At 39.8% G+C, this 16843-nt stretch overlaps 2 protein-coding genes across 2 annotated transcripts in view; both read right to left on the bottom strand.

The window, feature by feature from the left end:
- The window catches only part of LOC107674818 (von Willebrand factor A domain-containing protein 5A-like), a 16012-nt gene extending 6969 nt beyond the window's left edge, over positions 1–9043 (bottom strand). Inside the window, exons 1-11 of the mRNA XM_016468920.1 lie at positions 8835–9043; positions 8371–8573; positions 8032–8296; positions 7888–7949; positions 7400–7488; positions 7172–7316; positions 7013–7092; positions 6820–6934; positions 6575–6733; positions 6389–6492; positions 5369–5590 (exon numbers count right to left, since the gene is read on the bottom strand). Coding sequence (XP_016324406.1) covers positions 5369–5590; positions 6389–6492; positions 6575–6733; positions 6820–6934; positions 7013–7092; positions 7172–7316; positions 7400–7488; positions 7888–7949; positions 8032–8296; positions 8371–8573; positions 8835–8874 — 1484 coding nt within the window. The 5' untranslated portion in view covers positions 8875–9043. The remainder of the gene's footprint in view (positions 1–5368; positions 5591–6388; positions 6493–6574; positions 6734–6819; positions 6935–7012; positions 7093–7171; positions 7317–7399; positions 7489–7887; positions 7950–8031; positions 8297–8370; positions 8574–8834) is intronic.
- A 1068-nt stretch (positions 9044–10111) lies between these two features.
- LOC107674817 (von Willebrand factor A domain-containing protein 5A-like) lies at positions 10112–14606 on the bottom strand. Its single transcript, XM_016468919.1, has 15 exons — positions 14471–14606; positions 14218–14393; positions 14045–14133; positions 13813–13957; positions 13654–13733; positions 13461–13575; positions 13216–13374; positions 13021–13124; positions 12707–12924; positions 12586–12609; positions 11687–11719; positions 10965–11075; positions 10639–10778; positions 10430–10553; positions 10112–10314 (listed from the first exon to the last, which is right to left on the bottom strand). Exons 1-15 carry the CDS (start codon positions 14604–14606, stop codon positions 10235–10237), a joined length of 1734 nt encoding a protein of 577 aa, XP_016324405.1. The 3' UTR covers positions 10112–10234.
- Positions 14607–16843: the final 2237 nt, after the last annotated feature.

Genomic DNA, 16843 nt, shown 5'->3' with positions numbered 1-16843 from the left:
ACTGGGCAGCACCAGTGGTTGTTGTACCGAAGAAGGACGGAAGTTCTAGGCTTTGTGTTGATTATAGGGGTCTTAATGCTAAGACACATCTAGACGCCTACCCAATGCCCCAAATTCAGGACATTTTAGAGTATTTGCATGGTGCCACTGTTTTTAGCACCCTTGATTTAAAAAGTGGTTACTGGCAAATGGAAATGGAAGTGGACAGTGTTGAGAAGACAGCCTTTGTTACCTCCTCAGGGTTATATGAATTTCTTTGTCTCCCGTTTGGGCTGAAAAACTCTGCTGCATCATTCCAAAGACTCATGGAACATGTGTTAAGGGAGGTTAAAGGAAAGTGCTGCACGGTCTATATTGACGACATTGCAGTGGTCATTTAGGGAAGATGAAAACCTTACTTAGGCTACTAGAATCGGTATACTGGCCTAGTATTCGAAATGATGTGTGGAAATACTGTAAGGAATGCCAATCATGTCAAAGTACAAAGCTGCTACTACCAAGGCTCCTGGACAGTTACAAAGCACTCCTGTCTTTGAACCAGGATATATGCTAGGTGTGGACATTATGGGACCTTTTCACTGAAGCCCCAAGCAGAATGAATATCTGCTTGTTGTGGTAGATTATTTTACCAAGTGGGTAGAGCTATTCCCAATGAGAACTGCTAAAGCATCACGCATTGCAAGAATTCTGGTGGAGGAAATTTTCACGAGATGGGGAACACCGGCGTATCTCGTTTCTGATAGAGGTACACAGTTCACCTCTCACCTTCTCGACCTTTTATGCAAACAGTGGGGGGTAATACAGAAACTTACCACTGCATATCATCCGCAAACTAATTTGAAGGAGAGAGTCAACAGGAATTTAAAACCCATGATTGCTTCATATGTAGGAGAACAACACAAGCATTGGGACAGATGGCTGTCGGAATTCCGATTCGCTATAAACTCAGCATGGCACGAGAGTACAGGATTTTCACCTGCAGAGATAGCTCTTGGCCGTAAACTGAAAGGGCCAATGGAGAGAGCCCTCCAAAAACTTCCCAGTCCTGAAAATCCTGTTTATCCTACCTTAGACCGTCAAAAACTGCTCATCGACATAGTAAGGGAAAATGTGGAACGAGCTCAAGTCAAACAAAAAAAGTACTACGACCAAAGACACAAGTCATGTGAATTTCAAGTTGGAGACGTAGTTTGGATTCGTACCCATCCCTTATCTAAAGCAGATGACGGTTTCATGGCAAAATTGTCACCTAAATGGAAAGGTCCAGCAGTAATTAAAAATAAATTAGGTCCGGTAAATTATAGAGTTTCCTTTATGGATGATCCTGACTCCATAGACTCTTACCATGTACAGAATCTTAAAATTTTTCACGGTTGGGACAAATTTTATATCGAGGGGAGGAGTATGTAACCGACTATAGTACAGTTACTATGTTGTTGTTTTTGTGTGTAGTTCTTCTACTGTGCTCCAGGGGGCCCTACAGGATTTTCTATGGTAAGGGATAAAATGGATGTAGGCAGTAGAGTAAGACATACCTGTTTGGTTAAGCAGAAGCATGGCTTTCACTTACATAACCTTACCGCAAATGGAGTTCTGTTTGAGAAACTTAGGTTTTCAGCTCAATCAAGTAATTGTATCAGTTTATTCTGTGCTGTGTAACTTTGCACTTATTTTGTAAATAATTTATCTAGTGGTGAAATTATGGGTTGTTGTTAAATGCTAATACTAGTTGTTTGTTTGTTTTGTAGAAGAACTCTTTTTGTTTCTGTCTTTCTGTTTTCTTCTTTACTTTGAATGCCTCATCAATGGACTAAGAAGTAACTTACTCAAAACTCTGTGCTCATCGAGGGACAAATCAACATCCAAGAATTGCAACGCACTATGTTTTGAGGAAACTCGGATTGCTGATTATTAATGCTACTCTTGCTATTGGACTATTGGATTTTGTTAACTCCTATCATCATTGAGGACTTCAGTATTCGGATTCAGTGCTCGTTTCGGCTTAGAGACGAGTACTCATTCAACCAGATAAGTTTCTTTGTCCTTTATTTTGATAAATGATAAATGCGACGGTTTGTTTTGTAGTCAAAAAGACTTTGACTGTTTTTCATACACATGCCGTAATGATCTGTGGATTGCCTTTATTTATATAAACATTTGTGTCATTTTCAGTTGAGGGACCCTCCCCTAAATTATTTTGTGATTTTGCCCAGTTGAAAAATTTCACTGGGATGGTTACAATATGAAGATTTAGTGTTTGTGTGAATATATGAACATGTTCTACAAATTGAGGCCATTGCCTTCTTAACTGTTATAGCACCACCTATGGTCCGATCTCCATGAAACTTTGCATGCTTATTACGAGTCTTCTGACACATGTTTTCACCAAGTTTCGTAAAGTTTTGGGTTTATTTGGCCACACCCCTTTTTAAAATGACCCTGTTATAGCTATCCAAAGGACAAAATTCAACATTTTTTTTAAATAATTATTGATCTAGAGCAGGGGTGCCCAAACTCGGTCCTGGAGGGCCGGTGTACCTAGGACTAGTTCGCAAAAGTAGGTTTTTAACATAATTGAGAATATTTAATGAACGATTTTATTGACAGCAATGGTTCTTGAGGCAAAGTTATGCATTATGAGAAGATCTACCAAATGATGTGCATATTGTGTGGATGTGTGAAACACCACGTGATTACAGACCCATAAAACTCATTAGCGCCAACTAGTGGCCAATTTCTTTCAAAATTCTTACACACCTTTAGGGCCATGAGTCGAACATGCCCACCGAGTTTCGTTCCGATTGACCTCCGTTAACCTTGTCTAATAGGTGCTTAAACTTCTTTGGCCAATGGCGGCCATGTTTTTTGAGATATGGGAATGTCCTCATAGACACTTGTGCCAATTTGGACCAAGACACTGCATACCAATTTTCAAGTCGATCGGACCAATGGTTGCATAGTTATAGCAGTTTTTATGTTTTGTCCATCTTATACCGCCACCAAGTAGCAGAGCTGCGCAATTTTTTTTTTTATTTGACCAAAGATTGAGCTTATACACATGTGTACCGAGTTTGGTGAAGATATCTCATTCTGTTCAGGAGTTATAGGCATTTTAGTAAAAGTGGCCCTGCCCCTAACGGACGTTTTGGCGTCCCTATGCGACGGTGAGTCAAATTTTTAACTTTTGAGTCAATTGATATTGACTGTCCAGAGAACATTTCTGCACTGGTTTGGTTCTGATCGGGCAAAAAACCTAGGACTAGTTCGCAAAAGTAGGTTTTGGACATAATTCAAAATTCAAAAAACGTGACCTCCAGGACCCTAAATCACCAGGAGGCAATTTTGTGTGGCTTGACCCAAGGATTCCAAAAATATATTTGAGTCTACGACAAACGGTCTAGGAGTTATGAGCACTTTCGCGTTTTTGATCACTGTAGCGCCCCCTATTGGCTGATTGGGCCAATTCCTAACACATTTCAAGCTGATGGAATGCAGGTGTTTACATGCCAGGTGACATCAGCGTAATGAGCAAAGATCTTTATGCTTAAATAACAGATTATTGTTTGTCTTACCATAATTTACTTGCATCATGTCCATTTCTAAAGAAAAATCTGAAAAACATTTGATTTCACATCTCAGTGTAAACATCTAATAGTCAAGTGACAGTAAAAGTGATTTATACACACACAATGAGAGCACTAACCGTTAGGGATGGGAAGATTCCCCGATTCGCTTTGTGCATCGGCATAAAAAGTTAACGATGCGATGCATCGGTTTAAAAAGTGTGCATCGGCTACAAGTTGTCATTTATATCGCGATGCATCGTTTCTAACATATTTGCATCGGTAAAAACCGATTCATTTATATATAATTACTAGTGGATGTGCAATACTTTTATTATTTAAAAAGTGACCAATAATCTGTGACCAATATTTTATATGTAGATGATTGATTTCTACATATAAAAGTATAAAGATAAAAAGAGGTGATTTCTCCTCTCTAAACGGTTTCTCAAGCGCGCTCTCTTTTCAACCATATTTGCATCGGTAAAAAACGATTTATATATAATTACTAATAGATGCACGATACTTTTATTATTTAAAAAGTGACCAATAATCTGTGACCAATATTTTATATGTAGATGATTGATTTCTACATATAAAAGTATAAAGATAAAAAGAGGTGATTTCTCCTCTCTAAACGGTTTCTCAAGCGCGCTCTCTCATCACCGCTAAAGAAAACAGCCGAATCCCAGACATTTTGGGCGATTAAGAAATCCCGGCCGGACGCATTTTTTTAGGTCCAAAAAGAAGACATGTCCGGGAAAAAGAGGACGTATGGTCACCCTAATTAAAGTCCAAAACCTGACTTGAAATAATCTAACAAATCATTCGGGGCTAAAGCGGTTCCATTAACGACAAATTAAATTCACATTCCCTCACTAATTTGTGCACACTTATTCTTAAGCAGACCTTAATGTCGATCATGGATTAAATCGATCCACCATGACAAACAGCGAATAGCCTATATCTGTGCTGTTTAATGCATTTGAGACGTTGTGTTTTCCTCAGTGCATAACGGACATGTCACGGGTATATTTTTTCATCTGTAAATGTTAGAAAGTCATGTAAACATATCCATTTTGCTGTCAGGAGTGAGTGGGCGAGGCATGCGAGAGCAACGAGCGCTGCTGCGTGCATGCACACTAAACAGACAGAGCGCAATCGAATTGTGAGACAGTGGTAATATCATTATGTTCCTATTGGTCAGTAGAGGAGCTGAGCTTAGCCTGACAGTTAGCCTGCTTTAGACCAGGGGCCAGTTGCATAAATCTAGCCACCATCTTAAGACTGTCTTAAAAAATAGTTTGACCAACTAGCAGTTGCCAAAGGGTAATCAGTCTTACTTTTCCAATACAAATAAGACCAATCTACCTTTTCATAACTGAATTTAAAAAGCTATGACCAGTCTTGAAGAAAAACAATTAGTTGACTAACTTTTTAAGACTTAGTTTCCCAGCATAAGTTGCCACAGTGACTAAGCTTGATCTAGACCTATGTTAAATTTGCTTTATAGAACCAAATCATTTGACAATGAGTCAGACTAACTGAAATAAGCCTGGCTTATTTGGTTAACTTGTTTTATGAAACAGGCCTCGAGGCATTAAAAGTGATCATATTTTCTCCATTACATCATATTGCATCGAATTGTGTTGAATCGAATCGAAATCGGATCGCACTGCATCGTAATAGGGGTGAATCGTATCGCATCGGTAGCTGCTTCATATGTATCTTTAATGTATCATATCGTTGGCTATGCATCGAGATGCGTATCGTATCGGCCTGAGTCATGAGATGCACATCCCTACTAACCATATATCGGCACTCTTCTCTTCACCAGCGGTCCTTTCACAGTCTGTCTGCTGTCTTTATTCACAGCAATGAAGGCTGTATGAACACTGCTCACTCCTGCCTGAACACTGAGCTCCACGATCCTGCTCCTGATGCCCTCAACATCTGCAGCACCGGACCTCTCCTTCTGCTCCAGAGAACGGATCAGGGTCCGAGCCGCCAGCCGGTGAATAGACAACCTGCAGAAACATGGAGGAAAACTGTGAATTATTGTTGGCTTAGAAAAGCAGAGCTGATTCAACTGCAACTGAAAATCTACAATAATTAGAATTTATTTTATTTAACAAAAAACTAACATTTGATATGATGTGTTGAGGATAAAAGTAATGCACTACTTTATTGTGTTATTTACTATAAAAATTACTGATTATATTATTTTTGGAGCGATGATTCAATAACTAGGAAGGGAGATTTTCCTAACTAAATGCACAGATATTAATTCTGGCCAATAATTATGATTATCTTACAGCTGAAAACCAATAAATGGCTGATATTAAAAAGCTACCTTATTCTGTCTAAAAAACAATACACTAAATTGATAATCACTTTAAGTATCACAATATGCAGTCATAAATACTGTATGGCTAACTATTCATTTTACAAATAAAAGTTTAAAGAATTAAGTCCTTTTAATAAAGGTGAGAGGTTGAAGGGGGCATAAATAAAAAGTAATAAATTATACTTAAACTATAAAATAATTAGTATTTAATTACATAATTATATTGGACAACTTGATCCAGATAAAATAAATCAATGACATGGTCCTGGTATATTAATATGATATTATAGTGTAAATTTACCCATTTGTGTTACTTGTACTGGTTATAATTCTAAAGTGAGAGTTACATAAAATTAATTGGCAACAAACGGCTTTATTTCTAGTTTGATCATTTAAAAGGTGTTTTAGAGGTGAGTTGCTCTGAAGCAGGACTGGAGCTGTTGTTTTCAGCGTCTAAATGTGTGTTTGTGTGTGTTACTCTGTTTTCTCAGTTGGTTTGAGGCAGAAGTGGAGCTGGTTTGTTACTGGTTGATCTTTAAGACTGTATTTGACTGTCACTGTTCCCTCAGAGCCTCCTGAACTCTATGAGAGAGAAAAGGCAGATTTTTATTATCTAAACAAATGAGACAGTGTCTGTATGTCATAACATGCTAAATCATCTCACTTCTCCTTTAAGTTGGGCATAAATGAGTGTCCTTGGACCCTGGAACAGCACATTGATGGGTGGAGACAGTGTGTCAACAGTAACATCATCTGGAAGGGTCCAATCCACAGAGATATTAAGCACAGCGGGCTGCAGCGCAAACCTGAGCGACTGCATCACCTGATATAGTTTGAAGAGAAAGAGAAACCATTGAGACATTTGACTAGGAAACATTTGTGCCTGTGAAATCCAGTGGAGAGCTTTACTTTGGGCTGCATGCGGTCGGTGTCTGTGATGAACTGAGCGTGACCAGATCCCTCCCTGGCCATTCCTGTGATGAGGGCGGCACTCGCACCCTCACCAATCCCCAATGAGAAACACCTGAAGACACGATAAACTCTGTTACTGTTAGTGATGAAGATATGAATGATGGACAGATCAAACCCAGCAGACCTTTACCTGTGAGAGTGAGCGTGACTTTTCACCAGATCCAGCACCTCTTTAGTGTCTACCGCCTCTCCATCAGTGAAGACGAACAGCTGAAGAAAGAAAAACAGTCTTAAAACTTTGACTTCACATCGGTACAATGCGTTGTTCAGATGCAGTGAGATGTTGTACCTGTCTGGGGTGATCGGGGTAACAGGGCTGACTGTAAATGTGTTTTAGAGGCTGTAATATCTCTGTGCCGCCCATGTCTGCTTTAATTTCCTTCACTCTCTTCAGAGCCTGATCCATTGTGTCCTGATTGTACTCAACACTCTGACTGCAAAGACACAGGAAAAAGATCAAATCTTCTCTGATACATTTCAATACTGAATATCTATGAATGAAGATCTAGACACTAACGGGAAGAAGGACTCAAAATCAGAGCCAAATCCATAGATATTGAAGTAGCACCCCATGGGCAGACTCTTCAACAGTAACAGCAGAGTGTCCTACAGAGAGACATGGACAGAAAGTGAGATCAAAACAATAGTATTTACTACAGCATAACTATTGTATTTACTTTCTGAATGCACATTACTGGTTTTATTGTGCACTAAGAAATCATGGTTTGTTTTTCATCAAAACATAACTTCTTCCTCTGACCTCACAAACCCTTCTTACTTTTTCAGTCATTTCCCTCCAATCACTTGACTCGAGTCTGATATGAAATGGAGATGGATAAAATACAGACCCAGACTACATTATTCTTCCTCATTAAATATATCGCTTTCCTCAGAAATGTCACAAAACAGAAATAAAATTGGTTGTGAACCAAGTCTCATGATGATTTTAAATGGGTCTCATCTCAATACATTTAAATAAATGCTGTTTTTAACCTTAAATCTTACCTTTGCACTTTCTATGCGCATTTGTGCTCCTTTCTTTTCATTCATCATGACTCCCATACTGCCTGATCTGTCAATCACAAAAACAAACTCGCCTTGAGTTGCCACACACACACACACACACACAGAGAGTGTGTTAGAATCAGCTTCTCTGCTCTAATAAAGTGTGTGTCAGAGCTGCTGTAGTACCTGCTGGTGTGTATCGGGGGTTGAGTACAGCCGGCAGACAGAAGCGCAGCGAGTGGTCGGCCTGCACAGCAAGCTCGGTGACGTAGATGATGGTGACGGCAGCGTTCTGACCTGCCGACAGACACCCGACACTCAGTCTGAACACATCAGGACTCACTGTGCTCTCTTCCAACAGAAACGCCTGCTGACCCGAACTCACAGCGTCATCATACCGATCCCTCGCCTGCGGGATAGTTTTGTCAAATGATGTAAAGTAAAAATATATGCAACTGAGTTGCAGTTTGTATTTGGACTCACGGTTTCTCTGTCCTGCACCTCTGCCACAATCTCCTGCTCTCCGATCTTGGCACTGAAGTGGCAGACAGCAGCATCAGCAGGCAGAGGGAAGACGAACAAGGCCTCCAGGGGGCGCTCTTCCTCATTCACATACTGCAGAGTGGAGGAGACTGTGGCTACATGATCCTGAACCAGAACCTCCACTGAGATGCTCTTCAGAGGCACTGAGGCACACAACCAACACAACAACACCACTAATAGAGAAGAAAACAAAACAAACACGCCTCACAAAGAGAACGGGGTGTGTGACATGCCGCAGTTGACCGTTGAAAAATAATTTTCTTGTTTTTCTTGAGAAAAACAAATTCTGTTAAATATTGAGATAGCAATAGTAATATGTGTCAAAACATTTCAGCTCTCCTACATATAGCAAAAGTTTTCATATAAGAAACAGGCAACAGCAAACAGGTCAGGTGAATTAATACCTGGCTCATTCTTCTCAGTCACAAGACCGCAGATCTCCATTCTCACGCTCCGTTAAACAAAATAACGATTTTTCTTCAAATCGAAATTGAAACTCAAACACCGAAACCGCGTTTATATCTGCCTCAGATCCTCTCAGATCGACACGAAATTATTAAATCTGCGTTTCTGAACGTTTCTAATGCGGTCAAAGTCGCTGATTCACCGCCGAGTCAGAGAATCAACAGTATAGTGAAGTCATACCTCATGAATATTAATTGAGTTGTACGGAAGCGTCGTGCACACGTTTGATTCATGAATATTAATTTAGTTATGTTCGGAACCGCAGTGCTCCGAGTATGCAGTGTTTTGATCGTGTTTAAACTTCAACAACCGAATGGATAATTCTTTGATTAAGGTTTTTTTTTTTTTTTCCTCTCGCCTTTTCGAAAGACAATCATTCCAATTCTAATGAAAAAAATAATATAGTAATTTATAGTAAATACTATAGTGTTTTTGAACCATACTATAGTAAAGTACTTGAATTAATTTGTTGTGGTAATTCTATAGTTGATAAAACTATAGTAATATAAACAAATTACTTTACCCAATGCTGTAATAAGTTTTCTACAACTAGTGTATATTATACTACAATACACTACAGTTTACTGTAGTAAAAACTAAAGTATACTACAGTATTTATTACAGTTCACTATAGCTAATACTCCAGTATGCTGTAGCTTTCATTAACAAAGTGTTGTAAATATTATACAGTATAATACACTTTACTATAGTATGGTTTAAAAACACTATAGTATTTACTATAAATTACTATAGTATTTTTTTATGTATCTATAATATCTCCTTGCTTTTTCCTAATTTTAACCATACTCTAAACATGATTCTGCCGCTGTGTGAAAGTATCCTCAGCGATTGAGGACCAACAGCTTTAGTAAATCACTGACAGACAAACAAAAACCAGGAGTATAAAGTTGTTTAAAAATCGGTAATTTTATTCAAATTATTTTACATTTCAAAACAGCAAAAACACAATAGAGTTTTTATATGTGACCTGTTTCATTTAAATGACTATCTTGGAAACATATTGTTATATATAGTATAGAGTGGGGGAAAATGCCCCCTTGGTACGATTTAATTTTTGTTAATCTAATAACATGAAAACTCTGGACATTTTTCATACTTGGTTTATAATTGATGTCATTGTCACTAGAACTTTAAAAACTACTCTAGACACAATTAACTTTTGTTTCACAGAAAAAAAAAATTACTTTAGAATTTACTGTAGATTTGAGCAACTAAAAATTGACTAAATGTTATGAAACAAGTAACGGATTAACGATAAATGAAACCGTATCTGTTCTTTGGCCTTCTGACGGATCAGGATGTAGAAACACTGACATCTTCAGATTCCCAGAGTCTCTTTGGTCACCTGACATCCGAGCAGGACATTCCCCACACACACACACTGAGACAGATCTCCCACTGAAACACACACACACTCAAATCATCAGTGTGTGTCACAGGACTGAAGATATTTGCTCAAACGTCTCTTGATGAACGCTGACTGAATGAATGCGGTCTGGAATGGAGATCTCACCTTTCTGAGAGCCGATCCATGACGCTGCCTTCATGGCCACAAACTGCCACTCCACCTGCTGCTCTATTTTACAGCCGTATAACCAGATCAGAGCCAGGAGAGTGGCCCATACTGACCCATCCACCTGTGTACAAACCAGCATCCACTGCATTTGTTACTGGACACTGCACACAATCATCACTGTCTTATTACTTCATCACATCTCTCACCTGTGCTGGTTTCTGATTGGTCAGCTCATCCTCCGTCTTCCCAAACACATCAGCCAGTGTGGCGTCCAGATCCCAGCAGCCTGACGCCTTTTGGAGAGAAACCAGCTGCAGTGACGGGTCCTTCTGGAGCTCAGGAGCAGCTGAATAGCACAATTTACATGTTTACTGAAATAACCGTTTTACTGCTCAAAGTGCAATTAAATGCAACTGTCTCAATTATTTATCATGGAGTAATGCTTCTCATTTATTTGCTTTTTTAAAGAATAGCAGATAGTTTTAAAGGAATAGTTCAACCAAAAATAAAAAAATGCTGAGAATGTACTCACCCTCAGCCTGTTCAAGATGTAGATGAGTTTGTTTCTCTATGGGAGCAGACATGGAACAGAACACAGGCTTCTTAGAACGACGGCGGAATAAATTCTGGATCTCTGCAAATGACAACAATAATCGTTAACCATGAGGTGATGCTGCATTTGTGTTGCACATTTAGTGAGATTAAGTGATGCTGTGTATTCATTGTTGCATCGCGGGCCGGCTTGAGTGAGCGGCGGCGGGCGGGCTTGAGAACGGGGCGGCCGGCAGATTCGACGAAGCAGCAGGTTGCGGCAACCACAGGCTGGACTCCGCTTCTTTCCATGGTGAAAGCCGATCCGGCAATCCACAGCGCGAAGTTTATGTATTTCCTCAGCAACCAGTACGGATCAGCTCTAGGCATGACGAAGCGGATATCGTCCTCTTTTGGAAGGCCAAACAAAGTAGTTTCGCTTTCACAACGAAACACACAGCGTCACACACGGCGGGCTAGAGTGGGAACGGCCGGCGGGATAGAGTGAGCGGAAGCTGGCGGGCTTGAGGCAACCACATGTGACGATTTAGGGATCTTATCTATTCAGGAACAGCTTGTAACACTCCAAAGAGAAAGGAAAATTTGAAATTGCATCATATGACCCCTTTAAGTCTTTAGTATGACTAAAGTTCAAGATCAAATCAAATTTTGACTGGTAGTATGTGTCATTACATACAAATAACAGACTGTGGTTTTTCTTACCATATGCTGCCAGGGAACATTTTAGAAGTAAATCTGAAAAACATTTGATTTCACATCTTAATGAGGTGAACACATCAAATGTAAACATCAAAGAGTCAAGTGACAGTAAAAGTGATTTATACACACAATCAGAGCACAATTTACATGTTTACTGAAATAACCGTTTTACTGCTGAAAGTGCAATTAAACGCAGCTGTCTCAATTATTTATCATGGAGTAATGTTTGTCATTTATTTGTTTTTTTTAAAGAATAGCATGTAGCAATATATAACCCATTTTACAGGTTTACATGCAAAATCAATAACCCGGCAACGCAAGTAAACCGTGTTTACAAGACTTTATTAAAGACACCCTGCGGTCACTAGTTATAAATATACTAGGTTAGATATCATCTTTGACAATGTGACACATTTAAACATTTTTCCAGGGAAAATAATTTTTTCATGCCTTTAAATGGCTTGAATACTACTCTACACCCCTCACCTCATGTAGTATATTCATTTAGTACAGCTATTTCAAAGCTTATTTTTGACTTTAGTTTTAAGAAGAAAATGCTCAGCAATGGTGTTGACTGATGAATTTGCACATGGTTTGTCTGTAACCATATTAAAAACACAAGAAAGACATGTAAACAATGTTAAAACTTGACAAAATGTCAGAAGGAAACCTGCACAGACTCATTCTCCTCACATATGTGAAATTTCTATGACTCTACCAGTTGTCCTATGGCTGCACGAGACGAGACGAACATATTTTTATAAAATTTCTTGGGTCAAAAAAAGAGTGGGTAGTTTGAGATATATTTCCTCCCCTCCTGCTGCAAAACACTTGGTGTGGCTGAATGTGCTTCAATTTGCCACAAGGATGCTTTGTGCTTAAATAACAGATTGTTGCCTTACCACAATTTGCTTCCATCAGGGAATCTGAAAAACATTTGATTTCACATCTTAATGTAAACGTCAAATAGTCAAGTCAAATTAAAAGTGATTTTATACACACAACTAACACAACAGCACTAACCGTATGTTGGCACTCTTCTCTTCAGCAGGGGTCCTTTCACAGTCTGTCTGCTGTCTTTATTCACAGCAATGAAGGCTGTATGAACACAGCTCACTCCTGCCTGAACACTGAGCTCCACCATCCTGCTCCTGATGCCCTCAACATCTGCAGCACCTGACCTCTCCTTCTGCTCCAGAGAACGGATCAGTGTCCGAGCCACCAGCCGGTGAATAGACAACCTGCAGAAACATGGAGGAAATTTGTTGGATTAGAAAAGCAAACAGTTGATGTCATTCCAATTTAATGTGTTTCTACATGTGTTTGTGTGTGTTTACTGTGTTTCCTCTGTTGGTTTGAGGCAGAAGTGGAGCTGGTTTGTTACTGGTTGATCTTTAAGACTGTATTTGACTGTCACTGTTCCCTCAGAGCCTCCTGAACTCTATGAAAGAGAAAAGGCAGATTTTTTTAATCTAAATGAAAGACACTGGTTTTTAATTCTCATTAAAGAAACACATGCTAAATCATCTCACTTCTCCTTTAAGTTGGGCATAAATGAGTGTCCTTTGACCCTGGAAGAGTACATTGATGGGTGGAGACAGTGTGTCAACAGTAACATCATCTGGAAGGGTCCAATCCACAGAGATATTAAGCACAGCGGGCTGCAGCGCAAACCTGAGCGACTGCATCACCTGATATAGTTTGAAGAGAAAGAGAAACCATTGAGACATTTGACTAGGAAACATTTGTGCCTGTGAAATCCAGTGGAGAGCTTTACTTTGGGCTGCATGCGGTCGGTGTCTGTGATGAACTGAGCGTGACCAGATCCCTCCCTGGCCATTCCTGTGATGAGGGCGGCACTCGCACCCTCACCAATCCCCAATGAGAAACACCTGAAGACACGATAAACTCTGTTACTGTTAGTGATGAAGATATGAATGATGGACAGATCAAACCCAGCAGACCTTTACCTGTGAGAGTGAGCGTGACTTTTCACCAGATCCAGCACCTCTTTAGTGTCTACCGCCTCTCCATCAGTGAAGACGAACAGCTGAAGAAAGAAAAACAGTCTTAAAACTTTGACTTCACATCGGTACAATGCGTTGTTCAGATGCAGTGAGATGTTGTACCTGTCTGGGGTGATCGGGGTAACAGGGCTGACTGTAAATGTGTTTTAGAGGCTGTAATATCTCTGTGCCGCCCATGTCTGCTTTAATTTCCTTCACTCTCTTCAGAGCCTGATCCATTGTGTCCTGATTGTACTCAACACTCTGACTGCAGTGACACAAATAAACATCTCATCTCCACTGACACATTGCAATACTGAATATCTACTGTATGAATGAAGATCTAGACACTAACGGGAAGAAGGACTCAAAATTAGAGCCAAATCCATAGATATTGAAGTAGCATCCCATGGGCAGACTCTTCAACAGTAACAGCAGAGTGTCCTACAGAGAGACATGGACAGATATTCAAGTGCGTCTCATCTGAATATACATCAACAGAGCAAAAAGCCCAACATTAAATCTTACCTTTGCACTTTCTATGCGCATTTGTGCTCCTTTCCCTTGATTCATCATGACTCCCATACTGCCGGATCTGTCAATCACAAAAACAAACTCGCCTTGAGTTGCCAGTGATTTCATCAATTCTTCTGGGAACTCTGGGTACAAACTTATCATGACCACTGGGTCCCTCATCAGAGAACCTGAAAAACAGAGAAAGAGTCAGTGACACCTTCATCACTCAATCCTATAATCCCAGTTCAATCCCATAATCCTCTACCTGGTGGAGCAGTGGCCACTCCTGCCTCCACTATAGCAGAGGGCTGATGGGTATCCTGATAGTACACAAACAACTCAACGTCCTTATCAAACATGTGACCAGGACTCAGATTCACCTGCACACACAAACAACACATGCATAAAACTGCTCTGCTCACACATGAGTGGAGGAGACTGTTGCTACATGATCCTGAACCAGAACCTCCACTGAGATGCTCTTCAGAGGCACTGAGGCACACAAACCAACACAACAACACCACAAATAAACTTTCTGACTCTTCTGAATCATAAAGAGATTTTTGTGGACATTCTGTAGGTGGAGTTGATGAGCTTGAATTTAAAGATGAACTGCGATTTATGAAGTGGGACGCATTTAGGAACATTTTTGAGTCGGGGTTCAGCCTTCAACTGGTAGGCAGGAGCCGCCACAGGCAGGTCAGCTGACCACCACAGTCAGTTAGGCCAGTGGTTCCCAACCCTGGTCCTGGAGGCACCCCAACACAGCACGTTTTGCATGTCTCCTTAATCAAACACACCTGATTCAGGTCATCAGCTCATTAGAGACTCCAAGACCTGAAACTGGTGTGTCAGAGGTCCTGGAGGGCCGGTGTCCTGCAGAGTTTAGCTCCAACTTGCCTCAACACACCTGCCTTTAAGTTTCTAGTATGCCTAGTAAGAGCTTGATTAGCTGGTTCAGGTGTGTTTAATTGGGGTTGGAGCTAAACTCTTCAGGACACCGGCCCTCCAGGACCGAGTTTGGGCAGCCCTGTCTTAGAGTCTCTACTAATGAGCTGATGACCTGAATCAGGTGTGTTTGATTAAGGAGACATGCAAAATGTGCAGTGTTGGGGTGCCTCCAGGACCAGGGTTGGGAACCACTGAGTTAGGCAACTACTGAATTAAGACAGATTTGCTAATTCGCTATTGTTTATTAAACTCTCGCATTATCAGAAAAAAACAAGAACGTGTTGATATAATTAAAATATCGGAGTTTAAAAAAAACAAAGGAGAAGAAGACTTGAGTCCTTAATGACATCTTGGTTAAAATTGCGTTATTAATGGGTTAAATACTGAGACAAATCGCGTGGAAAACACCTCCGCTCTCCTACTTTTAAAAAGTTTTAATTCAGGAAGCAGGTAACATTACATGTAAATAGGTGAATTCATACCTGGTTCATTTTTCTCAGTCACAAGACCGCAGATCTCCATTCTCAGGCTCCGTCTGTTGCTTCAAATCGAAACTGAAACTCAAACACCGACCCTGCTGCCTTGAAAACGGCCTTAAATCTGTACAGACTGACTCATTTAACTATTAAATCAGTGTTATTTATAAGTTTACAATGATGTCAAAAGTTTGGGGAAATCACCTCTCCGGTATCAGTCAGAAGACCAATAGTAGACAGTGAAGTCATGCCTCATTAATATTAATTATTTTGTGCGCAGACTTGCCAAGAGCTACTGGAGGGCTGTGCCCACGTTGATTCATGAATATTAATTAGGTTCTGTTCGGAAGCTGTGCACTGGTTTGATCGGTTAAGTTTCAATGCAACTTCCGCATGGATGTTTCTTCAGTTAAGGGGATTTTCCTCTCAATGCAAGTGTTGAAATAAGGGGATTTTCCTAATTGTAAGTGTTGAAATCCATATTTTGCACTCTAAACATGATTCTGCTGTATTAAAGTATCACCAGTGTTAGTGATTAAGGACCAACAGCTTTAGTAAATCACTGACAAAACTAACAAAAGTTTTGTTTAATTAAAATATATATATATATAATTCGATTCAAAACAAAAGTTGAACAGAACTATATGTGACCTGCTTCATTTAAGTTATACCTTGAAAACATTTGATATATTTAGAAAACCATTTTATGACTGTATTTTTACTTTGGTACATAATACTCAAATGATGGTGCAAGCTAAAATATCTAGAATTTGGTGTTGATTTTAGCATATAAGATTGAACATTGATTAAATGTTAAGAATATTTTAGCTCTTCATCTTTCGATGCCATCCGACTATTCTCAGTCCTTGCATGGGCCCATGGAAAGAATTATGAACATGACGCCAATTGTCTGTTCACAAACGTCTTCAAAGTTTATTATTGCATCCGTAGATTATATAGTTACATTGCAAGGGGTGGTGCAGTGCTTTTATCCAATACGAATTATACACTACTACATCATATATGAATGTAAGGAGAAAAATAAGTACATATAAAGGAATACATTTGGCAAACAAAAGGATTTTCTTCCAGCTACACCTCTAGATCCAGATGGGTCTGTTCTGATTGGATTCAGTGAACCCCCCAACTGGAAGACCCTTGTCCTTATATGAACATTTGAACTCATGAGGAGATATACATATATGCGCATG

The sequence above is a fragment of the Sinocyclocheilus anshuiensis genome, unplaced genomic scaffold (assembly GCF_001515605.1).
Source record: "Sinocyclocheilus anshuiensis isolate Anshui unplaced genomic scaffold, SAMN03320099.WGS_v1.1 scaffold941, whole genome shotgun sequence".
NCBI lineage: Eukaryota > Metazoa > Chordata > Actinopteri > Cypriniformes > Cyprinidae > Sinocyclocheilus > Sinocyclocheilus anshuiensis.
This window is presented reverse-complemented; position numbering and strand designations above follow the sequence as displayed.